Genomic DNA, 27,958 nt, shown 5'->3' on the forward strand with positions numbered 1-27,958 from the left:
ACACACACACACACAAAACAATTATGCACAAAACAAGTATACTTAACCCTTGGCGGTGTAGCATTGAAGGGTTTGAAACAAAGTACAAATGCGACCCATCTGTCATCGTGCAAAAAGGGGCCTTCAAAGTGGATGGAACTCTGCCAGCACGCTTATGTGTTAGCTGTTATAGCATTGCTATTGTCCAAGGACACGTATGCCCGCATACTCCGCGGAAATCTGTAACGCCACAAGCAACGTGTAGCTTCCTGATGTAGCCACGCCGCGTAGCTTCGTCCTGTGGCATTTTGACTTGATAGAGTGTTGGGTAATTTCATGACGGGACTGTGAAAAAAAAATTCAAACCTCTAAGGGTGCTTTTAATGTCCGTTCCCGGTATTTGATTTTTCATTTCTAATTTTTGGTTTGCCCCTAGAGATTTGTTTGCCAATGACACCATCTAAACGCCCCCGTTGTTCCTTGGCAGCATGCCCATTGAACTTTGCCAAGCGCTAATCTGATGTCGACGACAGAGTGGGACCGTATCGTATATGGAAGGGGAAAGGAAGTTGGTTTTAGCAGACGTGGTCACAATACAAGAGAAACCAGACTGATGCACAGCGCAGAAGAAAAGCGGATCCGCAGAAAATAGCTTTGCAACAGAACTGAGTCCGCTTACAGATGTGATTTTTGTGGCAGAGACTGCCATTCTCGTATTGGGCTGTTTAGCCATAGTCGATGCTGTAGGGCTGTTGTGAATTAGGCATAGGATTTTACGATGGTCAATACTGACCGACGGAGGCCATATATATATATGGTCACAATACAATGCAGGGATATCCTCCATAGAAGGCTCTCCGGGCCTTTTTTGGTGGCTTATGATACACTTTTTGCTGATGACTTCTTTTTGCACTGTGTAGTTTGTGTAGCCAGTCCGTAACCATCGTAACCATTAAGCCCAGTATGATGGTTACGGGCCTAAGGGTTACAGGCTGGCTGCACAAACGACCCAATACAAAAAGAAGTCATCAGCAGAAAGTGTATCATAAGTATAGCTACATATGAGTTATTCACCTCCCTCAATTCAAGTACTTCAGATTGTAAGACACTCAATGCCACAGATAGATTTGACTATATATTTAAATGCAACAGCCCATACAGTGTTAAAAGTGAAAATATATAAAAGATTGTTTTGTTATTAGAAAAAATAATGATAATCAAAATTAGCCCAACTTGAATCATGTAAAACCTGAGATAGTCATTTTGTTGTCTTGTTCTATGTTTACTGTTGTTGCCATACTTTGTACCTGCTACAATAGTCGCGAAAAAAAGTTCTTCTTCTTCTTCTTCATGTAAGCCCCCAAAACGCCTAGAGAGTCTGCTATGGAGGCTAATACAGGAGCTGCTGCTACGTGTCCAAGGAGAGCACCGGAAGCTGAACGATAAGTTGACTTGAACTTCCTGTTGTGTCCTGGTTTCTGTCAAAATCTAAGTTTTTGATGATGCGGTCATTTCTTATCGCAGTAGCGGTACAACAACAGGAAATGGGTGGATATAAAAGGGCAATGCGTGCGTTTGGCTGGAGAAGCTGTGTTCAGGGCAGCTGGCTGTTGGATGCAAACCCCCGCTAAGGACTCTACTAAGACGGCTTGTGAGTTTTTTTTCTTACCACAACAACGCCAAGGAAGGTAAAAGGCCACTGCAGCTGCTTACGTTATAAACTGAGACGTTCTGTGACAGTCATAATATTTGATCATCATCTTCATAGCTTGTGGCAAATTAATGATATTTGATTAATAATTAATGATATTTGTAATTACTAAATAAATAATTGATAAATAAATAATTGATAATATTTGATTGTCTTTTAATGCCTTTGGCGATGAAGTAACAATCTGTTTTCTGATATCTTCTTTTTTTTCCACAGGTAAAAAAAGGCCACCATGAGGGTATTGTGTCTCTTAGTAAACTGAAACATTCTGTCGTAATATTTGAATGGCATCTTTGACAATGAAGTAACAAATACTAATCTATTTTCTGTCTATATCTTCTTTTTCCACAGATAACTCCTCACCATGAGGGTATTGTGTCTTCTAGTACTTGTCGTCCCAGCGTGTGTTCTTGGCCAGAGCTTCCTACAGAGAGCTCTGTCCGACTTGGCTCAGGGCGGGCGGAGGGTGTGTCCGTACTGCCCGTACTGTGCGCACGCCTCGCGGTGCGGCGGCAGATGCACCCGGCCGGAGTGCGCCGCCTGCGGTTACCGTTTCCACTGCTCGTCCACCTGTGTGACGCTGTGTCTGCAGCCTGAAGCTACAACGCCTCGGTCTACAACCACTACAACCACCACTACAACCAGCGCGCCTACAACCACTGCGCCAACGACGCCACCAGCTACTACAACCCCAAATCCGACAACGACGACTCAAAATACAACTTCCCCCACCAGTCCAAGCCCGGCCACTCCGCCACCGAGTCCTTCCCCCGCCCCGTCGGCATCCCCATCGCCCCCTCCCGCCGACGCCACGGCGGCATCCCCGACGCCTCCGACCGAAGACTCCGGTTGCGAAGAGCGGGGAGGGTACTGCGAAGAGCGTAGCTACTCCTGCCCCGGACGCTACGTCTTCCACGGGGGGCTTTGCGCTGACCGCCCGGGCCGCGTCTGCTGCCTGCCGCACGAGGAACCCCTGTGCCGAGAGAAGGGAGGAATCTGTCGGGGCGACGCGCGATCCTGCCCGAGGGGATACCGCGAGGGAGGCGGTAGCTGTACGGGGCCTAGCGACAAAAACAAGCGGTGCTGTCTACCAGACAACACAACCCCAGCTCCTACAACCAAGATGCCTTCTACAACTGAATCTTCTACTCCACTCGCAACGACCACTCCGAAAGCAACGTCTCCTCCGCCGTCAAGATGCGGTAAACTGAAAATGGTCAGTCGGAGAGGCTGGGGTGCCAAGCCGGCCAAGAAACGCACGTCGTTCGCTCGTCCTCCTAGCAAGGTTGTCGTTCATCACAGTGACGGTTACTTCAGACACCTATTCACATGGAGTTACTCCAGCCGCGCGGACTACAGGGAGAGAGTGCAGGAAATCCAAGAAGACCACTTCGACAGAGGCTTCGACGACATCGGTTACAACTTCCTCATCGACGGATTTGGCAACGTGTATGAGGGACGTGGCTGGGACTACAGGTCAGTTAAATACTAGTTTTTGCGAATGTTTTTTCAGTATTTTTTTGATATTGCATTTGACAAAAATAATACATAAAAGGAAAATTAATCGAGTTTAAGGCTGGGACTATAGGTAAGTTGAATACTTGCAATTTTTTTTCAATTTTTTTTTCCACAAAATGATACATAAAGAGAAAACCAGAAGATTATAACACTGGGTCTACAGGTCAGTTGAATACTTGCGAATGTCTTTTTAGTTAGTTTTTTTGTTGTTGTTGATTTAATCGCATTTCACAAAAATAATGCATAAAGTGCATACCAAGAGAGGACAGGACTGGGTCAGTTGAATACTTGTGGATGTTGTTCCGAAAGAATTCTATCGAAAATCAGAGTTTGATATTTTACTATGGTTTACTAGCTACAACAGTATCGAATATGGAACTCTTTGCAAAAGCTCTTCGCTAATTTTCTACAAGTTCAGCTAATTATAGAGGGACGTTATGCTATCAGATTTTTTTAAAGCTGTAAACACCAATAGCTTTCACTCCACAAGTAAGTCTAATTGATCCAGCAAATTTAAAGGTTTTTGAAGTTTTGATGAACACATCATTGTATTCTGGTCTTTTACCGATTATGCAAATAAATTCCTAATTTGCATAATTAATGCAAAAAGTGCCATAATTCTTCTAAGTGGTAAATTATTGGACTGTCAATATTGTGACATGTGTGAGTTAGTTAAAGGTGTACATGGCGAAGCATTGATAATATAAAGGTGGAAGTCATTTGCATAATTATTTGGTGAATGCTTTTAAAGAACGTTGATGAAGGTTAGACATCCAGGTAATAAGATACGCCAAAAATAGTTACTCAAGCAACTGGATAAATGTACAACCCCGCCCTCAACAGGAAAGGAGGTCTACGCATCCAACTTTCAGCCACTTGGGACAACGCGCTCCCCCCCCCCCCCCGACGAGCAACATTAGCTTCTAAAACAACAGGTGCTAATTGATTCATTAGCATACATCTTGTCTTAACCTGCTATTCTATTGAACCATCTGAAATTGTCTTCACTTCATTAACATATCTATTCAGAGTTTTGGTATAAAACCTAGTTCTACCAGATCTGTCCTTAGTCACTGACGAAAGCTTAAAGATAGCGGATGCTGTCTGAAACGTCTTGACTGTTTCAAGATCTTATCCAGTTGCTTGAGTAACTATTTTTGGCGCTTTTAAAGAACATACGTTTCTTCCATTGATCTTCGACAGACATTTGATAAACTTTAATTTATTTTTGTTCCAGTGGCGCCCATGTCCCGTGCTGTAACAGCTTCGCCCTCGGAATCAACTTCCTCGGTTACTTCGAGAACGCCACGCCCACCGCAGCGGCTCTGGAGGCCGGGGAAGACCTGATCGCCTGCGGGGTGGAGAGGGGGAAAATACGGCAGGGTTACGACTTGAACTGTCACCTGGACCTCGGGGCGGCGAGCGGGGACACGGACTGCCCGGGTGCAGCTCTTTGCCGCTACGCAAGGAGGCGCTACAGCGGTCTGTAGAGACACGGACTGTCCGGGTGCAGCTCTCTGCCGATACGCCAGGAGGCGTTACAGCGGTCTGTAGAACAACAGACTTGAACAATCAATGTTTATGTACCAGTGAAATCACAACATCGCGCCCACTGTGAATGTCATTACTGAGTGTTGATTCAGCTTCTCAAAGTTTCACGTCATTATTTAAAAAATGGAGGACGAAGCACATTTTATTTCCAATTGTCCAGTTAACCATGACGAAAGAACCGAATTGTTTAAACAAGTTACCACGAAATACCCCTTCTTTAACACATTCACGGATGAACAAAAAGCTACTTTTCTCTTGAAATCACAGAACCCATAAACTCTAGAAAAAAGTGGGACTTTTCGTCTTCCATTGTCTCCAAAAAAGAAGTCAAACCCAGCTTGTCTAGATATAGCCAACAGTCGTATTTAGTATAAGTAGTCTATTGTTACAACATAGTCAGTCGCAGTTCACTGACGCATGTATGTTTTCCGTATTTCCATGTATTTGCAATAAGTCCACTGGCATGAACTTGCAATAAAACTTTTATTAAGTCACATGCTATATTGTTATCAATTGTCTGTCCGTCCTTTCATGTTACATGTACTTGCAATTAGCCTACGGGCAAGAACTTGCAATAAACTTATTATTATTAAGCCAACTTACCCACCGTCTTTTTGCTTATTAAAGGTCTAGAATGGTTAACATGAGTTCTTTTCTGTCTGTGGCTGCGGTACATTAGGCATGCGAAGAGAGTCATTTCATTTATTTTATAATGGGTTAGAGAAAATTGGCACGGTTGGAGGAAAAACATAAAATTCTAATGCCTCGCGACTGGACTATGTGCCAATTTCCTATTGTCACGTTGCGTAAGCGGGTGGTAGAAAGTACTGGAGGGTTCATATCGCCCACGTCTCTATTATTGAATATCATGATTAAATAGATGAGCATGTCTCGGCGGCATCAGAGGCTTCATGAGGTCCTTGATCTTTCGCACCAGTTCCTCAGGAGTCGGCCGCTTGGACGGGTCGACTATCCAGCAGGACCTGACGATGCGGTACAGGTGCTGCGGACAGTTGTGCGGCTGCTGCAGACGGACATTTTTCCTCAGCAGCTCCAACAGTGTGCACACGTCGGGGTGCATCGGACCGCCAGCATAGCGCGGCTCCTCCCCAAAGCTGGCGATCTCCCACAGCAGCACGCCGTACGACCACACGTCACTCTCACACGTGTACACGCCGTCCCGTAACGACTCCACGGCCATCCACTTCAGCGGCAACAGCTCATCCTCCCCGCCCTGGTTGGTGCGCGCGTACGCCGACGACACGTAAACGTCACGCGACAATCCAAAATCCGCGATCTTGGCCACCATCCTGTCGCTGATGACGACGTTGCGAGCTGCGATGTCCCGGTGCACGATCTTCAGACGTGCCAGCTCCGATAACCCACTGGCCACGTCGGCAGCAAAGCCGAGTCGTTCTAACACCCTCTTATGTCTCGTGATCTTGAAGTCTTCTCGCAAACTCCACAGGAAACGTCGCAGGTCCTCATTGCTCGCGTACTCCACCAGGATGTACTGGGGCTCGGACTTCGTCACAGCGCCGTAAAACCTGACTACATTGGGATGTCCCTCTTTGTCCTCGTGGATCCTGGCGAGTATGCTCATTTCCCGTTCGAAGTCCCGCACAACCGACGCTGTCATGCGGTCAGGCCTGATACTCTTAGCGGCCACCAAGACCTGGTAGCCCTCGGGTATGCGCAGCCTCCCCCGCACGACATGGCCGAACTCTCCCTCACCGATCATGTTTCCGAGATGAAGGTCCTCTTTGTCCACTTCCCACGGTGAGAGGATTTCTATGAGAGGCATCGTTTCTACATTTAAGTCCACATTTGTCTCTCCTGTTGATGACTTTCCTGTATTCTGTTGTCTTCTTAGAGTTATGATAACGATACAACCGACTACAAAAATGGAAGGAAGAGCAGTGGTCAACACTATCAAAACGGTTTTCCTATTTTCGGCGATGTTTTGACAAAATTCTCCAGACTGCCCTGCTGCACAAATACAGGTACCATTTACTGGATCACACGAGGCTTCGTTCTGACAGTAACACGTCATGCTGCAGTTCAGCCCGAATCTGCCAGGTGCGCAGGTGTCCTCACACTTGTCTCCATGGCGACCGGTAGTGCACACGCAACCCTCCCACCTGCCACACGTCCCACCGTACTGACAATCACACACTTGGCTGCAAACGTTCCCATGATAGTTGGGGAGGCATTCTGTAGCGTTCATCACAAACGTTCCACTGAAATCTTTACCATCTATATCCTTTACTATACAGGTATATCTGCCATTGGATGAATCTGTAACTGGTTGAAAGTTTATGGAATTGTTCAGTGTTACTCCTTGGCTTATGTTAGAGTCGATTTCTTCGTGTCCTGCTTGATAAAGCCACGTCATGTTTGCTACTTGGATGTGGGGAGCCACGCAGGTCAGGGCGAGGTTGGTGCCGATGTAGGTACTGACTGAGTCGCCAGGTGTCGCTGTGATGACGACCTCAGGCCAGGGGACATCACAGGCCCTCCCTCTCCAACCCGGGCGGCATTCACAGGCACCGCTGAAGCCATGGCAACGAGCCCCGTTCTTACAAACACACTTCTTGTCACATTCCACCCCGTACCTGTCCTCGGGACATCCTGTAATGTTGTACTGAAATATCAACTCGATACGCACTGGTCCTCCACGGAACGTGACATTAGCGCCACACTGCAACCAGCAGGATGTACTGCACCACATATCATTCAACTCTACAATGATGAACAAACTGACACTTGCCTTCTCTCTGAAAACGTCACTCGGTATCCACTGAGGCAAGTCGTCGTCAAGAGACAGATCCAAGGTCGTAACCTCACCTTTCTTCTTCCAGTCTCTGTCGTGGCATTGAAACTCGACTCGGCCTTGTTGACCGGATCCTTTCAACATCGATGTAAAGAGAAATCCATCACCCGTTGGTTTCGTCGCACGGAAAAAACGCCAGGAGCAACCGTCTTTGATGTAGAAGCGAGCGTTCCGGCCTGACAATCCACTGGATTTAAGAATGTCGTCATACGTTGCGATAGGTTTGTCGTTGGCTGTGACAGTGTATTCATCACCACTCAGTATACGACCCTTCCCGGGTCCCCTGCCGGATACTACTGGCGTTTCACACCGTTTGTCGTACAGCGGTGGGTATCCTGACACGTCCATTACTATCACGACGAGATTTACGCGAGAAATTTTGTTGTCCCCGGTATTTGTCAGCTCCACCGAAAGGTTATACCGCGGCGTCAACTCATAGTCATTGTGTTGAGTGCTAGCTCCACGGTGAAGTCTGGATGATGCAGGCAGTCTGTTACAGCTGGGAAAATAATGGCATCACTGTTGTATAACCAAAGGACGTCCCTAACCAAACCACTTGAGTGAAGTGAGGAAAGTCGTGTCAAGTGCCTTTCCCAAGGGCACAACGTCGGGGCGCAAGTTCGGACATGTCTGGGGCAGCCCGGATTCGACCTCTGGTCCCCTTGTTCGGGCGTCATGACAGTCGAATGTTCTATCCATTACGCCACACGACGCCACAAACAGGTGTCTTTCCGAACGGCACAACATGTTGGGAATATTTTCAAGCTGTTTTCTGGCCTAGCTCTCAAGTTGTGTCCGCAGTGCCTTGAAACGATTTCTAATGACATTTGTCTATTTAGAGAAATAACATTGAAATGTAGCGAAACGAATTATACGATGTATCGAAACGACTTTTACCGTGTAGTGAAACGATTTGTCATGTAGCGAAACATACTGTAGAGAACTGATAATGTAGCGAAACGGCCTGTAACCGCCTGACCTTAGACATGTCGTTCGGCATGCCTGTGTCACAAAGGAGGAATGCGGAAATTTGAGACAGTGTTGTGTGTTACCATTCAGGGTACTCTCCAAATAGAGGTTAGTGGGGAAGATTTGACATTTTTCGTCATATGCTCCGTTTTGTGTCCGCTCTCCCCACCCACAAAAACGAAGCATATGATAAAAGGTCACAATCTTCCCCACCAACCTCTGCTTGGAGAGTGATTCAAGGCACTGCGGACACAACTTGAGAGCTAGGCCAGAAAACAGCTTGAAAATATTCCATTCAAACAACGTACCTTCTGAGTACAAAACACACGCGAGAAAAAAAAAACAGCCAGCAACTGACTCGGTAGTTGATCGACCTCAAGCGAAAGACGTATCCGGGCTTTCTCGACGGTACGGACGGCATATACATTATTGTACCATAGTAACGGGAAAATAGACAACTCCGTCACTAAAATATGTAGTCCAGTCCTGCGGACCCCTGGTATTTTGTCTGTCAACTTCCTCATCGTTTTCGAAGTGTTCTGAACTTAAATCATTGTACATGCGGACGGGAGGTAAGTCACTGTTCAGCCATATGTTATTTCGACGTATCAATGCGCTGATATTGGGCAAAAGTAGTCGATATATTTTCACGCTAGCATTGGAATAGTAATCAATTTTTGAAGCTGCAGGGTCCTATTTTGTTTGAGACTTTAAAGACGGTCGCAAAGTGGTCTAGTGGTTGTTGTTGTTGACTTAGAAGCCAGAGTTTCTCGGTTTGAATCCCTAGCAGTCCCCAACATGTTGTGCCGTTCGGAAAGACACCTGTCTGTGGCGTCGTGTGGCGTAATGGATAGAATATTCGACTGTCATGACAGTCGAATGTTCTATCCATTACGCCACACGACACCCAAACAAGGGGACCAGAGGTCGAACCCGGGCTGCCCCAGATATGTCCGAACTTGCGCCCCGACGTTGTGCCCTTGGGAAAGGCACTTGACACGACTTTCCTCACTTCACTCAGGTGGTTTGGTTAGGGACGTCCTTTGGTTATACAACAGTGATGCCATTATTTTCACAGCTGTAACAGACTGCCTACATCATCCAGACCTCACAGTGGAGCTAGCGCTCAACACAATCAAACTGCTGGTAGAACACAAGAGGTAGGGGAGACCCTAAATTTCTAGAATGGTTCAGGACAAATCCAAGGCAGAATTCTAAATAAAGAATCTGATGTTTGTACTGTACTGTACTGTACTGTACTCTATTGAATAATGAGGGCCTGCATGCCTTTTCCTGCGAGGTGTAGCTAGCTGTTTTGATTCACTGTTAATCGTAGCCGGTCCACTTTAGTTTAACGTTGTAGGAAAATTAAGCGTAATTAAGCATGATTGGTCGCTCTAATTCTACATTAAAACATCACTCCTTGTACATGGTTGATTAAAAACTCTCAGATATTATGAAAAGAACTTCAGATAAAAATGTCTCTTGATAGTGTCTCCCCAAGTCATATGCAGTAGTCCCTTGAAATATCTGTTTGCCATCTGATAGTATGGAGCTGTTTTTTTTAATCAGTTCGCAGCCTGTTGTTGTCTTCGATTCCACGAAGATAGGCGGCTCGTACATCATAAGCATAATACACAAAAGAGAGTCACATCACAATCTTGCCTCGTATTTACATTTTGTCATCCGCTTTAACATTACCTCAGATTCAATATTATCATTATCATCATCATCACAATATCATAATATTACAGTATACAACAAAAAGTACCATTATTATAGGATAAGCTATAAGGGGTCTAAGAGAACTCTGTTTACTGCAGTTTTGAAAGTGTTCATATTTGGGATAACTGGGAAAACCGAGGCTGGCAGCGCGTTCCATAGTCTGCTTGTTCTAGGTACGTATGAAGTCAAGTGGAGCTGAGTCCTAGATCTAGGGATGTTGACAAGGTATGGGTGGCCACTTGTGGTTGATCGGGTCACTCGGAGACCAGTTGCTAGTGTCGGCATGATTCCTGTGAGTTCCTAGGAGGGTTGCAGGAAGAAGTGCCGGTAGAAAGTACTAAGACTGGCCACTTTTCTCCTATGGTCCAGAGGAAATATTGCTACTCTTTGCGGGTCCCATATTTGGAGTTGTCGCGCAGCTTTCCTCTGGAGTCTGTCTAGTAGGTTGAGAGCTGTTGTACCAGCTCCGCTCCATATTGGGGAAGCGTATTCCATAAGGGGGCGGATATACGCCTTGTACACTGTGATCCGAGCCTGAAGAGGAAGGAGGTCCCTAGTACGCCCAAGGATGTATAACCTCCTAGCCGTCTTCTTGGCAAGGTTTTTGATGAATGGAGTCCAAGTTAAGGTATTGGTAATGGTGACACCAAGAAGGGTAATGCTCTGTGTAGGTTTCAACTCTTCATTCATGAAGTAAAGAGGAGGGTGTGTCTGTTCGTGTTTTCTGCTTATGATCATCTCCTCAGTTTTGCCTGCATTAAATATTATGCACCAGTCAGAGGCCCACTTGTCTATGCTGTCCAGGTCGTGTTGGAGGCTCATAGCACATGTGGGCCTTAGGCCACGATTTTTTATGATGACGTGAAGAGTTGAATCATCCGCAAATAGGTGTAGGTCATTCTCTAGATGTGATGCAAGGCCATCTATAAACATCAGAAAAAGTAAAGGCCCCAGGACACTGCCTTGGGGAACTCCCGCAGTTATGGGCACAGTGGAGGAAGTAAATCCGTCCAGTACAACAGACTGGCACCTGTCAGCAAGGAAAGATGAAATCCAGCCGTACAAGTCACCTTGGATCCCAAAGGAGATCAACTTGGACAGGAGACCGCGGTGCCACACACGATCAAAGGCTTTCTTGATATCCAAGGCAATAACTCTGATTTCTCGCTGAGAGTCAAGAGCATTGTTCCACCACTGGGTAATGTATGAAAGCATGTCGATTGTGGATCTGTTCTCTCGGAAGCCATACTGGCTGTCACAGAGAAGACGGTGGGTGTCAAGATGTTTCCGTATATGGTCACTGATGATACTCTCCATAACTTTAGATATTATTGGCAGTAATGATATGGGTCTATAGTTGGAGGGATCTTTATTGTTTCCCTTTTTAGGCACAGCTATCGCATGGGCAGCTTTCCAGTCGGATGGAACTGTTTGAGAGTCAAGAGAGATCTGGAATAACTTGGCTAGTGCTGGGGGAAGTTCAGGGCCACATTTCTTGAGTACTAATGCCGATATTCCATCTGGACCATTTGCCTTGGATGTTACCAAATTTCGAAGTTCTCGATCGGAGAACTGTTTTAGGCCAGAACTTCAAAGAGGAAAGTATGTTGCTTGTTTTGGGTGACAAGTTTGGGGGAGTCTTGCCATTATCAATAAGATGAGCATTTGCAGCAAAAGTCTTATTCAGTAACTCAGCCTTGTCTCTGGGCTCACTGAACGTCTGACCATCGCTGACTAATGGAGGTACAGAGGACGTCTTGCTGCTGTCAGTTACTGTTTTGACAAGCTTCCACCACTGCTTATTGTCTGTCCGCTTGAGATCCTGCTCTAAATTCTGTGTAAACTGGATCCGAGCAAAACGTACAACACGTTGGCATTCTGCCTTAGATTTGGTATACATGTACAAGACCCATGAGTTATTTGTTCGGTCGTTCTGCCACCTTATGAAATCATTCTGCTTCCATTGGACTGCGGATTTACAATCTTCATTGAACCAGGGTTTATCAGAATATCGGTGTTTGGTTGACTTGGAAGGTATGAGCATATCCATGGCATCCTTGATCTTATCTCTCACACAAGACCATGCTGCATGGTTGTGTGGTCATGCGGCATCGTGTGGGGTCGTCTAGCGTAATGGTTAGATCATTCGGCCGTCAAACAAGGGAACCCGAGTTCGATCCCGGTTTGCCACCAGACATGTCTGGACATGCGCCCGGACGTTGTGCCCTTGGGAAAGGCACTTAACACAAATTTCCTCAACGTTAAATGGAGGTTCCGTGTTTGGGGAGAGCCACACCCCGCGCACGTAAAAGAACCCACCACACCTTTTGAAAAAGAGTAGGGGCATGCCCCGTTGTGAGATGGTCCAAAACCTACAGTCCTATGACCGCACATGGGTTCGCCCTAAGTAATAGCCTCCGGCTAGTTGGGCAACCCTGGCATGTACATGCTGAACCAATAAATAAATTTTAAAAAACACCTGTTTCCTCATTTGACTCAGGTGTAAATGGGAAAAATTGAGGGAATTGTATGCTAAGGGAGTCGGCTACGGAGAGAGGGTCCAATCTGCAATCCTGCAAGTGAAACCCTGGCAAATATTCTCCCTATAGCCGGCGTAGTTAGTCTGGTAGACTATAAATGAGTACCGATCTTCGGCATTTGGAAGTTAAGTTAAGGTGAACATTGCTGGACATAAATGGTCACATTTACATAATTTAATTTAAAACTCTACAATTCCTTTTTTCAACTAAGACAAGACTTTCATACTCTGAACAACTTGCGATATCTAAGCATGAGAAGCTGATCAACTGATTTAATGTATGCAAATGAGGACCGTGTTTGCATAAACAATATCGGTCGATCCTCTTTTTGAAACTTTCTATTTGTTCAACTAACTGAAACTAAATGATAGATTCAAATAGTTCTTTTGTTCCGCTTAATCTGCAGCCTCAAGAAAAAAGACGAGGTCTTGCCTGAAGAAAGGAGAAGACAACCTGAAAGATGCTTCATCTAAAGTTTTGGCGCTGAGAAAGAAAAGACCGTGTCAACCATGAGATCAGAGGAACATGAAGACAGGAGAGAAAAAAAAGGATTTCCTGAAGTTCGGGCAGAAAAAGAGGAAAGACCGTTCCGTGCCTAATTATCAAAAGAGAAAAAAGTCTGATAATTACGTGTGACGTGGTATTTAAAAGGCAATTCTTTCCGAACACGAATGAAGTGAAGATGGCGCCCTGCAGAAGTTCGGTTTTTCTCGCTTTCTTACTGATGCTCTCTATCTTTCAAACTCATCGAAGTCACTTCGTAGTGGCTCAAAAAAATGAAAATATAGAAATATCTGAAGATCTTTCAGTTGGTAGCAAAGTGGTTGGTTTGCATGCTATTATCGACACGACGTTTACTCCTACAAAAGACAGAAACGAAACATTTTGGTCAGTAAACATCACTAAAGGGGACGACTTCGGACGGTTTGAGGTTTGTGCTGAGAACTTGACCTTAATTTTAGCGGCTCCGTTGGACTATGAGTTGACGCCGCGGTATAACCTTTCGGTGGAGCTGACAAATACAGGAGACGACAGAATTTGGCGCGTTAACCTCGTCGTGGTAGTCATCGACGTGTCAGGATACCCACGGCCACCGCTGTACGACAAACGGTGTGAAACGCCAGTAGTATCCGGCAGGGGACCCGGGAAAGGTCGTATACTGAGTGGCGACAATTACACTGTCACAGCCAACGGCGAACCTGTAGCAACGTATGACCACATTATTGAATCCTTTGGATTTTCAGGCCGGAACGCTCGCTTTTACATCAAAGACGGTTGCTCCTGGCGTTTTTTCCGTGCGAATATACCAACAAGTGATGGATTTCTCTTTACATGGATATTGAAAGGATCCAGTCAACAAGGCCGAGTCGAGTTTCAATGCCACGACAGAGACTGGAAGAAGAAAGGTAAGGTTACGACCTTGGATCTGTCTCTTGACGACGACTTGCCTCAGTGGATACCGAGTGACGTTTTCAGAGAGAAGGCAAGTGTCAGTTTGTTTATCATAATTGTAGAGTTGAATGATATGTGGTGCAGTACATCCTGCTGGTTGCAGTGTGGCGCTAATGTCACGTTCCGTGGAGGACCCGTGCATATTGAGTACACATTTCAGTACAACATTGCAGGATGTCCCAAGGATAGGTACGGGTTGGAATGTAACGCGACGTGTGTTTGTAAGAACGGGGCTCGTTGCAATGGCTTCCTCGGTGCCTGTGAATGCCGCCCGGGTTGGAGAGGGAGGGTCTGTGATGTCCCCTGGCCCGAGGTCGTCATCATAGCGACACCTGGTGACTCAGTCAGTACCTACATTGGTACCAATCTCACCCTGACCTGCGTGGCTCCCCACATCCAAGTAGCAAACATGACGTGGCTTTATCAAGCAGGACACGAAGAAATCGACTCTAACATAACACACGGTGTAACACCGAACAATTCCATAAACTTTCAACCAGTTACAGAATCATCCAATGGCAGATACACCTGTATAGTAAAGGATATAGATGGTAAAGATTTCAGTGGAACGTTTGTGATGAACGCTACAGAATGCCTCCCCAACTATCATGGGAACGTTTGCAGCCAAGTGTGTGATTGTCAGTACGGTGGGACGTGTGGCAGGTGGGAGGGTTGCGTGTGCACTCCCGGTCGCCATGGAGACAAGTGTGAGGACACCTGCGCACCTGGCACATTCGGGCTGAACTGCAGCATGACGTGTTACTGTCAGAACGAAGCCTCGTGTGATCCAGTAAATGGTACCTGTATTTGTGCAGCAGGACAGTCTGGTGAATTTTGCCAGAACATCGCTGAAAATAACAGCAGAACCTTTGTTATAGTACTGGCCACCGTTGTTCCTACCGTTATAATAGTCGGTTGCATCGCCATTACTATTGTAACTCTCAAGAGACAACGGCGGCCGCGAGGCCAACGGAATCCAGAAACAGAACTGACGGACGCGGACAGAGAAAGTATGGCTCTTAAAGAAATCCTCTCACCGTGGGAAGTGGACAAAGACGACCTTCATCTCGGAAACATGATCGGTGAGGGAGAGTTCGGCCATGTCGTGCGGGGGAGACTACGCATACCCGAGGGCTACCAGGTCTTGGTGGCCGCTAAGAGTATCAGGTCTGACCGCATGACGGCGTCGGTTGTCCGGGACTTCGACCGGGAAATGAGCATACTCGCCAGGATCCACGAGGACAAAGAGGGACATCCAAATGTACTCAAGTTTTACGGCGCTGTGACGAAGTCCGAGCCCCAGTACATCCTGGTGGAGTACGCGAGCAATGAGGACCTGCGACGTTTCCTTTGGAGTTTGCGAGAAGACTTTAAGATCACGGGACATAAGAGGGTGTTAGAACGCCTAGGTTTTGCTGCCGACGTGGCCAGTGGGTTATCGGAGCTAGCACGTCTGAAGATCGTGCACAGGGACATCGCAGCTCGTAACGTCGTCATCAGCGACAGAATGGTGGCCAAGATCGCGGATTTCGGATTGTCGCGTGACGTTTACGTGTCGTCGGCGTACGCACGCACCAACCAGGGCGGGGAGGAGGAACTGTTGCCGCTGAAGTGGATGGCCGTGGAGTCGTTACGGGACGGCGTGTACACGTGTGAGAGTGACGTGTGGTCGTACGGCGTGCTGCTGTGGGAGATCGCCAGCTTTGGTGAGGAGCCGCGCTATCCTGGCGGTCCGATGCACCCCGACGTGTGCACACTGTTGGAGCTGCTGAGGAAGGGGGTCCGTCTGCAGCAGCCGCGCAACTGTCCGCAGCACCTGTACCGCATCGTCAGGTCCTGCTGGATAGTCGACCCGTCCAAGCGACCGACTCCTGGAGAACTGGTGCGAAAGATAAAACGTTTGCTGCCACCGAGGCATGCTGATAATCCACTTAATCATGATATTCACTCACTTACTTCGCCGTCGCCTCCGGCCCGCCACCGCGACCTACCACCGCCGCGACTTGCCATCGACGCCGCAGCCGGCCCGCCGCCGTGACTTCCGACGCCGCAGCCGGCCCGCCGCCGTGACTTCCGACGCCGCAGCCGCCTCGCCGCCGTGACCCACCGAGGCAATATGAACTCCCCTGTACTTGAGACCAACTGCCGACTCCCCGTTTGAGGTTACATGCCATAAGAAATTTGCACATAGTGCAAACCTCATCAGACTTTTTATGGTTTTTTCCCAATGTGCCAGCTGATTTAAACTAAGGTCTGAAAAGGACCATGAGTAGGGACGACATAGAATAAGAGAGCAGACTTCCATAAAGCCACCCTCTCCCGAGACGCGTTGGCGACCTCGCTGCGTCCTAGATTGAATTTGAGTTAGCCTTAACTTAACAATTGGAATACCATGCAAAACGTACAAGTATGACTAAAAAGACAACAAATCACACAAAGCGTAAAAAGATTCGTTTATCGCGGTGTCAAATCGCTCGGTCACATCGAGGTCGCCATCGCGTCGCAGGTCCAGTGAGAGGGGGGCTTTAGTAATGCAACATGATGCGTGATATGGTTAGTATTTGTCATGATATTGCATGTTAGTGAAAAGGAGGATTATAGTGCCGAGAAACGTACCTTAATTGATAAGCCCGTTGCTCTACACTACAGGAGGTGAGGTCAGTGTGCAGTGTATTATAATTATCAGGTGATAAGGCGTCAGCACGGCATAAGTTGCAAATGGTGCAAGATCCCCAAACTATGAAGGACTTATGTAAAACAACTCGAACTACGAATTTGACTTTAGAATATATTAAGCATGGCATAGTAGGATTTTCAATTTTTTGTGAAGCTTTCCTTTAAGGAGGCTGTGACTGAAACAGGCAACAAGAAAAACGTAACGATTTTGCCTGCAAATATCTGCTTGGGGATTACTAGTATTCACAGGGGCAGTGAACTTTAGTTCGACAGAGGAGCCCAGTTTTTAATCTCCACCAACCTATCCTGATGAAGGTTAGACATCCATGTAATGGGATACCCAAAATACCATTACTCAAGCAACTGGGTATAACGTCACTGATGAAAGACAGTGGATTTCAAAATCATATCCAGTTGCTTGAGTATCTGTTTTATGGCAAGACTTCCACGTCTTTTTTAAGTACCTTTCTTAAGGACACAACATCGATTCCAACTGGAATTCAAACTTAATCAGTCCTTTTTCACCCCGACCAATTGATCGCTTTCTAAGTTGCCTTAACGACTTATCGACGATCTGGCAAAACAAACTCACCAGTGTGATGCTGGAAGATGTCAGCTTTTAAAAGATGCTTTCAGATCGACAATTTTGGCACTTTGGAAGTGATAGAAGCTGACCAGGATGTAATGTTTAAAATACGCTAAAAATAATTACTCAAACAACTGGATAAGATTTTGAGTAATTATTTTGTTGCTTGAGTAATTATTTTTGTCGTATCTTATTACCCGGATGTCTAACCTTCATCATCGTAATGTTTAAAATAGTTTATACTATACTACTTTTCTTTAAACGTCAAATCGCGGTCAGCTTCTATCACTTCCAAAGTGCCAAACGTTTCAATCTGAAAACATCTTTTGAAAGCTGACACCTTCCAGCATCTCACTGTCGAGTTTGTTTGGTCAGATTTATTCACTAAAGCAAACTATTTAGCAATTTGTCGGGTCATGGCTGATTCGAATCTGAGTTTCAAAGCGATCGATTGGTCGGAGTGTATTTGTGGTGGACAGCTTTGCCACTAATGATAAGCAACCGAAGCCTGTACCCATCCTCCCAGTAGACCCGATATGTTCGTTACCTCCCATAGCGCTCATCATACTACATCATTGTTAGGAAGAAATTCGATTTTTACTGAAAAGGGATATTGTAGTAAAGAAATGATAACATAAACAAACAAACAAACAAACAAACAACCATCATTCATCGGGCAGTTGGCACATTTTATTTCAGCAGCATAATCCAAACTCACAGTCGGAAACCGTTAAGCACATTTACTTGTCACTTGATGACATCACTATCCATATATCTCGAGTCATGTCTTCTCTCTAACGATGGAATGTAACGCTTTAATTGTAGCTTAAGTTTCTAGAGGTGTTCGGGAGGGGATCCAAATCCGCAGACAACGCAGTACGTTAAACAGGGACAGGGGGCGTCGCCATCTCAAGCCTGTATATGACTGTCTCTTGTCACGTGATAATCAACATCAAGTCACGTGACAAGAGAACTCCAAGACGAGATCTGACTTTATTACCGGGTTGACGAAGAGACAGAGAATTCGTCTCGAAAGCTCCCCAGAGCAATCTTTTTTTATGTTGTGTGTAATGCTTAAATGTTTGTCAAATGTTTCACTGTTGTTGGTTTATGGCGAGCTGTTTTGATGGATGGATGGAGAGTCTAATACTCCTCTCCCTCCTCCTCGCCCTCCCCCTCCACGGAGTCCACGCCGACCTCCTCGTAGTCCTTCTCCAGGGCCGCCAAATCTTCCCGGGCCTCGGAGAACTCTCCCTCCTCCATACCCTCACCGACGTACCTGCAGAGTGCAGACACACAGGACGGTTAGTTAGATCTTTCAAAAACAGGTAAAATGGTCAAAAAAAACATCAAAAGAAGCTGCTAGGGGGTCCAAACTCACACCACTTCTTCATTGCACCACAAGCTATCTGCCACCAAAAAATCAAGACCATAGCACGTCCAGGTCAAGAGATACAGAAATGGAATTTCTGCTGCAGTACCAAGGTCACATACTAGGGGCCCAAAATCGACCTCGAATTTCGGCTTTACAACACCTGCCCACATACCAAATATCATCGTAATCCATTTAGAGGTTCTTGAGTTATGCTGACTACAGTAGTCCGGAAACACAAACAGACAAACAGACACACAGACACACCCAAAACTATATCTCCATTTTTCATGGAGATAATGAATGGTAGGTCTATTATGTCTTAGCGAATGCATTCATCATCATTTCTGTGCTTCAATAAATCATTTGTGTCCGAACCCCAGGTGTGTGTAAAGATAACATAAGACCTGCTTGGTTTCTGTAACAGCCGAATAAACCACCGAGCATAACTTTTTGTATCATTGTCTCATAATCAGTTCAAAGCGTGTGTTCCTCATTGATCGTTGACGATTATTTCTGGTTATATGATAATGGGTCTTTAAAATATACAAAACAGAAGATATATGGGAAAGTGGATCTTACCAGTGAACGAAGGCACGCTTGGCGTACATCAGGTCGAACTTGTGGTCCAGACGGGCCCAGGCCTCAGCGATGGCGGTGGTGTTGCTCAACATGCACACGGCACGCTGCACTTTAGCCAGGTCTCCGCCGGGCACCACGGTGGGAGGCTGGTAGTTGATGCCGACCTTGAAACCGGTGGGGCACCAGTCGACGAACTGGATGGTGCGCTTGGTCTTGATGGTGGCGATGGCGGCGTTGACATCCTTGGGCACGACATCTCCTCGGTACAGCATGCAGCAGGCCATGTACTTGCCGTGACGGGGATCGCACTTCACCATCTGGTTGGCTGGCTCGAAGCAGGCGTTGGTGATCTCAGCAACAGACAGCTGCTCGTGGTAGGCCTTCTCGGCAGAGATGACGGGGGCGTAGGTGGCCAGGGGGAAGTGGATACGCGGGTAGGGCACCAGGTTGGTCTGGAACTCGGTGAGATCCACGTTGAGTGCGCCGTCGAAGCGGAGGGATGCTGTGATGGAGGAGACGATCTGGCCGATGAGACGGTTGAGGTTGGTGTAGGTCGGGCGCTCGATGTCCAGGTTGCGGCGGCAGATGTCGTAGATAGCCTCGTTGTCGACCATGAAGGCGCAGTCGGAGTGCTCCAGGGTGGTATGGGTGGTCAGGATGGAGTTGTAGGGCTCAACCACGGCTGTGGACACCTATTCAACACAAAGTCAACCATTTAGATATATATCACCAAAAAACACAACCAGGTCTAACACTTTTGTCGGACAATAAGCTACCTCATAGTTCGGAGTGCGCAGATGCAGTGTAGTGCATTGTGGTCTAAGGTCAAAGTTTAAGACCCATTGTTTTGACGTGCTGGCCACGTGGGTATGGTTTTCGATCGTGTCAGTGGCCTAAATTAGCCTCTGACCTTACCCACAACTCCCTAATCGATGAGGTGGCTTATTACGCTCATTCATTGCAGCCATAATGGTCTGCGAACAGTTACGAAAGAGGTTCGTTTCATATGTTTAACGTATATTGCTTGTTGTCGAGGCTTTAGAAACACAGTCACTAAATAAAATTCTACGTTATTTGGCAAGCCTATGCATGCTGGAAGGATGTAAGGAAGATGGCTGCTGACCAAGCCTGCTGGGTCAATCTAACTGCCTCATGTGTCGGACGACACGAGAGCCCTAAGTCTAAGTCTATGGCCTCCCTCTCACTGGGCCCGTGGCACGCTGGCGGCGTCGCTAAACTGGATTTGTGTTACCCTTGACTTTATAATGGGAATGTCATTCAAAACTTACAAGTATGACCAAAAAGACAACAAAACACAAAGCTTAAAAGATTCGTTTTTTGTCCCATGAAATTCGTTGAGTGCTTTGTCAATTCGATCGGCCGCAGCGAAGCCGCCGGCGCGCCGCGGGTCCAGTGAGAGGAGGGCTTAATGCCTCGGTCCCATTACCAAAGCGGGGCCCGGCCGGGCAGCTTGTGGGAACATAAAAATGATGTAAAGACAACAAATGACACAAAGCGTAAAGGAATTACACCTAAACATATATTATGTATTTTCTTGATATGCATTTTTTATCTATCGTTTTCGCAAACAGCCCGGCCGGGTCCCGGATTGGAAATGGGACCAAAGCATTAGTCACGTGTGCTTACCTGCGGGGCGGGGTAGATGGCGAACTCCAGCTTGGACTTCTTGCCGTAGTCCACTGACAGCCTCTCCATGAGGAGCGCGGCGAACCCGGACCCGGTGCCGCCCCCGAAGGAGTGGAAGATGAGGAAGCCCTGCAGACCGGTGCACTGGTCGGCCTGGAGGGGGGAAATTCAATAAAAATGTCACCTGAACAGCAAAGAAACAAACGTATAAACTTGTGATGTGTCACGTAGTATGTACACAGTATTGGGATTCTTGGGGGAAAATTCAATAAAATATCACCTGAACAGCAAAGAAACAAACAGAAAGGTTTTGCCCATTCTGGCCAAATCGAATGAAGGATGAGTTTCACTTTATTATGGATTGCCCTAAATATGATGCCCTACGCGATAAGTTATTCACCTTTATCAATTCAAGTACTTTAGATTTTAAGACGCTCAATGCTACAGATAGGTTTGACTATATCTTTAGATGCAACGGCTCACACAGTGTTAAAATAGGCAAATACATAAAATATTGTTTTGTTATTAGAAAAAACAATGATACTCATAATTAGCCCAACTTGAATCATGTAAAACCTAAGCAGATAGTCATTTTGTTGTAGTGAATAGTTTTATTCCATACTTATGTCTTGTTCTGTGTTAACTGTTGTTGCCATACTTTGTACCTACTACAAAAGTCGTGCAATAAAGTTCTTCTATAAACTTGTGATGTATACATGTATCACGTAGTACGTACACAGTATTGGGATTCTTGGATTGTTGCATGTTAGCCTAGCTTATTCTATCCCTCAACTCACTGTGAATGTTAACGATATTCGTTTTTTTATCATTCCGTGCTTCTGAGTCATCATTTTTTCGTGCCTCAAAAGGCTTTAGCGTCACACGCATACAAATGTTTCCAGTCTTAATATATTTAAATTCGCGATGCGAAATTTGTAACAGCAAGCTACTGGAGAAGTATACAAAAAGTGGTCAAAATTGCCTTTCAAAAAACGTTGCTAGAAATGATATAATAGTACTAAGACGTTGTAAAACTATAGTAGATACTACATAATAAAATTGAAGGCCGTATGAATTTACAACAGAACAATTTGATGATATACGAAGAACTTTCTTGCACGACAATTGTACACGGTACAATGTATGGTACACGGTACAATGTATGGCAACAACTATTAAACAGAAAAAATAGAAGTATATAAAGAATAGAATTTAATATCCTAACAGTACAATAAGGGCTAGTATTTGATGTAGTTATACAATCGAGTGAGCTAATCATTAGTTTCGATATCTTTTGTGACGACAAAGCAGTCTTTTTATATATTTACCTATTTTTGCATTGTGAGGGTTGTTGCATCTTAAGGTATATTCAAATCTGTCTGTAGCATCAAGACTCTTGAAACGAGTTGTACTTTTTGAGAATTTTGAATAACTTATACGTACCAGCTTACGGATGCGGTCCAGCACCAGATCCACGATCTCCTTGCCGATGGTGTAGTGTCCGCGCGCGTAGTTGTTGGCGGCATCCTCCTTTCCGGTGATGAGCTGCTCAGGGTGGAACAGCTGACGGTAGGTACCGGTACGGACCTCATCTGTAGGAACACACCAGAAAAAATATTTTCAATATCATAAATAACTTTATTGCACAACAATTGTACAAGGTACATAGTATGGCATTCACTGGTACATAGATAACATTCTATGAGGCTAATCAGTCTATCTTATATAATATGGTGTAGTAGTATGGGATGACACTGGGATTTTACAATCATTGGAGGAGTTTCTAACGTCTAGACATTCTTTGATATACTTCCCAATGTATACCATGCATGGGTTGTCACATGTCATTATGTACTTGAATTTGCTGTTCAAGTTCATTGAGATAAATCCTGGTAGATCCGACCTTAGCATTGAGTATAGTGGATTGCGTACCTCAAAATATTTGGGACATACAATCATAGAAAAGAACTGCGACCAACTAGAATACCGAGGTATAGAAAACGACCAGTAGAAAACTGTATGTACAATGAATATGGAAGTTGTTTCACTGGAACAGCTGACGGTAGGTACCGGTGCGGAACATCTTTAAGAACACACAGGAAATTATGACAAACATAAGTCAATGTGTTTCTAAGGGAAATATAAATTGCGACCAATTTTATTACCTACGTAAATGCCAGCAGAAAGTAGTATCTATACTGAAATTGTTTCACTGGAAAAAAATGTAAATAGGTATCAATTTTGGAATGCCACGTGTTTATCAATGACAATGTGTGTACGCGTGCTGCACTGACTCTGTTGTCATCTAATTTGTTTGAGGTCTGTGTCGACCGTGTGACCACAAATGAAAACGCCATGAGTTACGGAAACGGGCTGAATAATTTCAACATTTCTGTTAGACCTCTGTAAATGTTTTTCAAGAAAAGTAGGTGATTTTCAGTGATTCAATAAAAAAAACCGACGTTCTTGCGACTCAATATCAAAGGATATTCATTTGTTTATACATCATCCATATCAAGATTTTTGTTGTTCGGAACTGGTTTACGTGGAACTACATAACCATTATCAAGAGAAGAAAAAGTGTTCTTCAAATCTCGTTACAAACAACACGACAACAACACAAGACCGTGAAATGTTACGTTACATGTAACGGTTCACCGCAATTCCAAACAAAGAAAACCGTTGCTAAGGCCAGACCCGACCGGGACGGGGGCCAAGATCTCTCCTTTGTCTGGACAAACAAATGTGCCATGCTTTGAAAAGCTACACGCCGGCAAAGGAGACAAAGTTTGTTTTGAAAGTTTATCCGCGGGTTCTTATATACACGCTACGCGATGGTAAACAGAGGCTCGAGTCTCGCCAGGACAAAAGTGTACGTCTTATTCCAAACAAGGTGTGCAGTCGCCATTGTGTTCTGTTTGTCGAATACGTCGCGCTGTTATCCTATCAAAAGAAGTACAAAACTTCAGCATTATGAAGCCTAATTGGCCTTTGTTGATTGCAGAGGAATTTCAGGGACCTAGATATTGGAATTAGTATGAGTGTTCCTGTTGGAAATTAAAGAGACCAGGGCCTGGGAAGGCGTGTGTACAATACGCAAGTGGTGTTTGTATACCAATGATGGTACATTTGCTGCGGCAGTGTGGTTAAATCGTAGTCTAAGAGAAATTTATTATACTCTTTATCAGTGAGCATTCTTTGTTGTTGTTGTTGTTGTTGTCCTTTTCAAACTTAGGGTCTTTCGGAGGTTGGAATTTTAAAAGCGTTTTTGTGCGTAGCCATTGCAATGCAAAGCGTTGGCCAACATAGCAACGGTGTGTTTTGTTTATATCACGACAGAAAGGTCTATTTTGCACTTGTTATGGGAAAAACACATGAGTAACGGCCTCCTTGTTTGAATGCAATGCATTATAGCGAGGATAGCTGACGAAACTTCTTTCTTTCCCATAGATAAGGGACGTCCTAACGGCATGAAATGTCTGCAAAATGATTTCTATAAGTGCTTCGCAGTGTGCTCAACATTACTGTAAGAGATCTAGATGCGGGCGTTTTTGAACTCCCAAACATTTGAACTCCCGCTCTGTTTGTGGTTTACACCCGGCACATATTTGAAAACACTACAGGACTCCTTGATCGCTCGGTCTCTTTTCTATGATGAAAAAAATCGATCTGCTCTGCTCTTGGTAGATCGCAAATCTCTCTCGTAGAGGTTTTTCAGCGATACGTATCTGGTTGTCTCATAGCCTGGAAACCATAACGTCGGGAGCTCCCCGGTTTCTCTGCGGGGCTGGGAGTGATGCCCGCCCGCCCAGATAGATTAGCCCGCCCGAGGGGTAGTTAGCTCCCTCGGTGGCGGCAAAACTACGGTGGCTGCGAAACTCTATATGGCAGCTAAGACAGACTGACAGAAACGGGTCCATTTAGCAGACTGGGCCCGGTAAAACACCCCCAAGCCGACCCGTAGAGAGCCTCTGCGGGTCGCTGGGAAAATAGTAGAAATTGACCAAAATAGAGTCAATTGTATGAAGGGAGTCGGCAACGGAGATAGGGTCCAATATTGTTACCCTCCATGGCCAAAGTCCCCCGGCAAATGTTCTCCCTATAGCCGGTGCGGTTAGTCTGGTAGAGACTAAGAGACTGGGACCAGGCTAGTTTTACGTCTTACCGATAACAGTAGGCTCGAGGTCCACGAAGACGGCCCGGGGCACGTGCTTGCCGGCGCCGGTCTCGCTGAAGAAGGTGTTAAAGGAGTCGTCTCCGCCGCCGATGGTCTTGTCGCTCGGCATCTGGCCGTCAGGCTGGATCCCGTGCTCCAGGCAGTACAGCTCCCAGCAGGCGTTACCGATCTGGACACCGGCTTGGCCCACATGGATGGAGATGCACTCACGCTACGAGAGAGAGAGAAAACATGAAACAGTTAACATCTTACTTAAGTTGAAACAATCTTACTACTAAAATCAACCAACCCACTTACGATACAAAACGTGGGTCTCTTCATTTTCCACTGCCTTCAAAAAAGAAGTCAAACCCAACCATAGCCAACCTTAGTTAACATAGAACTTTCATTGTAGACTAGATAACTATATCGATTCCCATGTATTTCCATGTACTTGTTTGTCTGCAATTAGCCTTCGGGCATGAACTTGCAATAAAGTTAGTATTATTATTGTTAATATTTTTCGAAAGACAACATAGCCTCATATTACGGAAAATGATAATCCTTTATTTCTATTTCTCACAATTATCATTTTTCAACAGACAAAACGCCTTTAATATCTGATGGAAAACAGCACAACGCTTTATTTCTACTTCTCACAAATTCTAATAGAGCTTGTTCTAGAGGAATGTGATTCGTGCAATGATAAAATACAACCAGAGGGGCGTCTTGTGAAGTATGGGAACTTCATCGTTATGTAAGTCACGTAGCACTCACGCTGAAGATGGTGCAACGCTACGGGGTCGCTTCTTTATATAGTACTTGGCCTTTAAGTGTGGCACACCGTCTTATGAAGATGATGAAAACATCTTACGACGTCGTTACGCAACAGGCATCCAATTCTCGAATACAATTTCGCTAATTAGAATGGCGTGGCCTTTTTGGACGAACATGGCATATGTAGTATTTCTGGGGGATTAGTACATAATAAGTATTGTTAGATATGCCAGTAGTTAAACGGTTGTTGGCGGTATGATAGAAATACATCGATATAGATCCTGTGCATTGATACCGCCGTATAAAAGAGGCCGCATCGCCCGTGGGGGAATTTAGTGCCGCTAGACAGAAGTCCAAAAACGTTTGCACAGGATTTTAATACTGAAAGGTTCTTCAGATATTGCGGAAAATCTACTCACCATTTTGGTTCAGTTGTGTTGGTCGAAGATGACGTCAAGAGGCGAAGATTTTCGCGTTTTTTTTTACTGAGTACTCGACGATGCTCAAGGGGCTGACGAGTATTCGGGAACTGAGCCGTCGGGCCGAGACCCGCGCTTTTATTCTCACCGTCACGTGATCGTTTCACAGCGCGCTGATTGGTGCAGACGACATTTCACCCCGTTACGTGCCTTGGATACCAAATGACGCCCCCGTGCGAGGTTTAGGGTGATACACGGTTGCTGTTGTTTCTACCGACGGTTGCTTGGGTCGAGGCTTTTGTCAGGAGTTTCAATTGAACGTATCGCTATAGTGATCCAGCTATTGTGCCCGCCATGTTGTGTTCTGAAACATTATCCTACTTGAAACATGGCGTGACCGAACAACAATCGCCAGTTTTGTATCCAACCTTTTCCCCTATCTGCCCGGCCGGTTAGTAGTATAGAATGTAGGCCTTTTAGTCATACCGTTCACTTGCTGTAACAAGTTACACTTGCCTTTTTCCTTCAGTTAAAAGCTGCACATTTGTGACTCGTGCGAGTGTATTACAAGGCTGACAGGTGTTGAAAATAGCCTAAAATGTGTAAGGTTAAGTTTGAAAGATTTACCATTCGAAGGTGAGTGAATGAGTTTGCAGGGGTAAGGAGTTGTAAGTCTCGCAGACTCATTCGCGGGAGTTTTGACCATCTTATATATATCTGAGGAAGGGGAGCGATGTGAGGAAATAGATGTAACCAAGGCGGTTATAAGCTCCTTGATATAACGTAAAGGTTTTAAATTAAACATGCCATTGAGTTAGGAACGTGAATTATACACGATGTAGTATATTGGCAGCTACCACAAACGCTAGTAGTGGTGGTGGTGTCAGTGGTGAGATACATGTACCGCCAAAACGCTGCAAGTTCCGTGTTCACTGTTGTGTCAATTATGACAGGCAGGTTATTTGTACACCTATGTGTATATGATCATATGAATACTTGTATGAGAGTCCCTAAGTTTTTTTTAAACATTTCCTCGAACAATTTACGCACGAGAACGCTACGTATAGCTTTTTGGAGGAAAACTGTGTAAAACAATAAGAATTAGTTAAGATAAACATAGCGTAGTGTTGGCAACGGTTTGGTTATTTTCTACACAACAGACGTTGATTTTATTATATCCCGTTGCTATGAGTCGACCCGCGCTCTGTGTTTGTGTACATTTTGTCCGGTTAAAGTTGACATGTAAACATTGCAAATTAAAAGCTCACTGCTGGCGTAACGCCACGTACGGCGTAACACTTGAGTCGTTCGATATTGCTAAGTACTAAATCGTTTATAAGCATGAATGAGATCGCTGAGTTGAGTGGTTAAGCTTTGGCGATTAGAAATGATTGATTTTTTCTACATCTGTGCACGCCGTGTATGGACATGGGTACAATAGTCGTGCGATTCTTTTAAACTGTTG

The 27,958-nt window shown here is 45.4% G+C and overlaps 4 protein-coding genes across 5 annotated transcripts; 2 read left to right on the forward strand and 2 right to left on the reverse strand.

Annotated features, from left to right (window-relative positions):
- Window positions 1–1,372: 1,372 nt before the first annotated feature.
- LOC136428696 (uncharacterized) lies at window positions 1,373–5,359 on the forward strand. The gene is made up of 3 exons (XM_066418408.1): window positions 1,373–1,667; window positions 2,042–3,166; window positions 4,446–5,359. Exons 2-3 carry the CDS (start codon window positions 2,055–2,057, stop codon window positions 4,696–4,698), a joined length of 1,365 nt encoding a protein of 454 aa, XP_066274505.1. The 5' UTR covers window positions 1,373–1,667; window positions 2,042–2,054; the 3' UTR covers window positions 4,699–5,359.
- A 117-nt stretch (window positions 5,360–5,476) lies between these two features.
- On the reverse strand, window positions 5,477–7,957 carry LOC136428703 (uncharacterized). The gene has a single exon (XM_066418420.1). The coding sequence runs from the start codon at window positions 7,938–7,940 to the stop codon at window positions 5,616–5,618; it is 2,325 nt and encodes a 774-aa protein (XP_066274517.1). The 5' UTR covers window positions 7,941–7,957; the 3' UTR covers window positions 5,477–5,615.
- Window positions 7,958–14,351: 6,394 nt separating this feature from the next.
- Window positions 14,352–16,316, forward strand: LOC136423117 (proto-oncogene tyrosine-protein kinase receptor Ret-like). The gene has a single exon (XM_066411150.1). The coding sequence runs from the start codon at window positions 14,352–14,354 to the stop codon at window positions 16,314–16,316; it is 1,965 nt and encodes a 654-aa protein (XP_066267247.1).
- Window positions 16,317–18,208: 1,892 nt separating this feature from the next.
- Window positions 18,209–26,623, reverse strand: LOC136428728 (tubulin alpha-1A chain-like). 2 transcript variants are annotated; one of them, XR_010754654.1, is made up of 7 exons: window positions 26,494–26,623; window positions 25,307–25,529; window positions 22,585–22,733; window positions 21,142–21,294; window positions 19,495–20,186; window positions 18,632–18,819; window positions 18,209–18,370 (listed from the first exon to the last, which is right to left on the reverse strand). XR_010754654.1 is itself a non-coding variant. In XM_066418450.1 (6 exons), the coding sequence occupies exons 1-6, from the start codon at window positions 26,494–26,496 to the stop codon at window positions 18,684–18,686; spliced, it is 1,356 nt and encodes a 451-aa protein (XP_066274547.1). In that variant the 5' UTR covers window positions 26,497–26,623; the 3' UTR covers window positions 18,209–18,683. The 2 variants fall into 2 exon arrangements, 1 of the variants encoding a protein (XP_066274547.1); XM_066418450.1 differs by having other exon boundaries at window positions 18,209–18,819.
- Window positions 26,624–27,958: the final 1,335 nt, after the last annotated feature.

Source organism: Branchiostoma lanceolatum, chromosome 1 (assembly GCF_035083965.1).
Source record: "Branchiostoma lanceolatum isolate klBraLanc5 chromosome 1, klBraLanc5.hap2, whole genome shotgun sequence".
NCBI classification, from domain to species: Eukaryota; Metazoa; Chordata; class Leptocardii; order Amphioxiformes; family Branchiostomatidae; genus Branchiostoma; species Branchiostoma lanceolatum.

What these genes read in the sequence shown, in the direction of transcription:
- LOC136428703 (XM_066418420.1), bottom strand. Translation starts at nt 7,940, where the DNA reads ATGGACGTGTCAGGATACCCACCGCTGTACGACAAACGGTGTGAAACG.
- LOC136423117 (XM_066411150.1), top strand. Translation starts at nt 14,352, where the DNA reads ATGTGGTGCAGTACATCCTGCTGGTTGCAGTGTGGCGCTAATGTCACG.
- LOC136428728 (XM_066418450.1), bottom strand. An exon ending in TGGACCGCATCCGTAAGCTG is followed by an intron (nt 21,295 to 22,584) that starts GTACGTATAAGT and finishes TCCCCCCTCCAG; the next exon opens with GCCGACCAGTGCACCGGTCT. An exon ending in AAGCGTGCCTTCGTTCACTG is followed by an intron (nt 18,820 to 19,494) that starts GTAAGATCCACT and finishes TGCACTCTGCAG; the next exon opens with GTACGTCGGTGAGGGTATGG.
- LOC136428696 (XM_066418408.1), top strand. Translation starts at nt 2,055, where the DNA reads ATGAGGGTATTGTGTCTTCTAGTACTTGTCGTCCCAGCGTGTGTTCTT. An exon ending in GGACGTGGCTGGGACTACAG is followed by an intron (nt 3,167 to 4,445) that starts GTCAGTTAAATA and finishes TTTTTGTTCCAG; the next exon opens with TGGCGCCCATGTCCCGTGCT.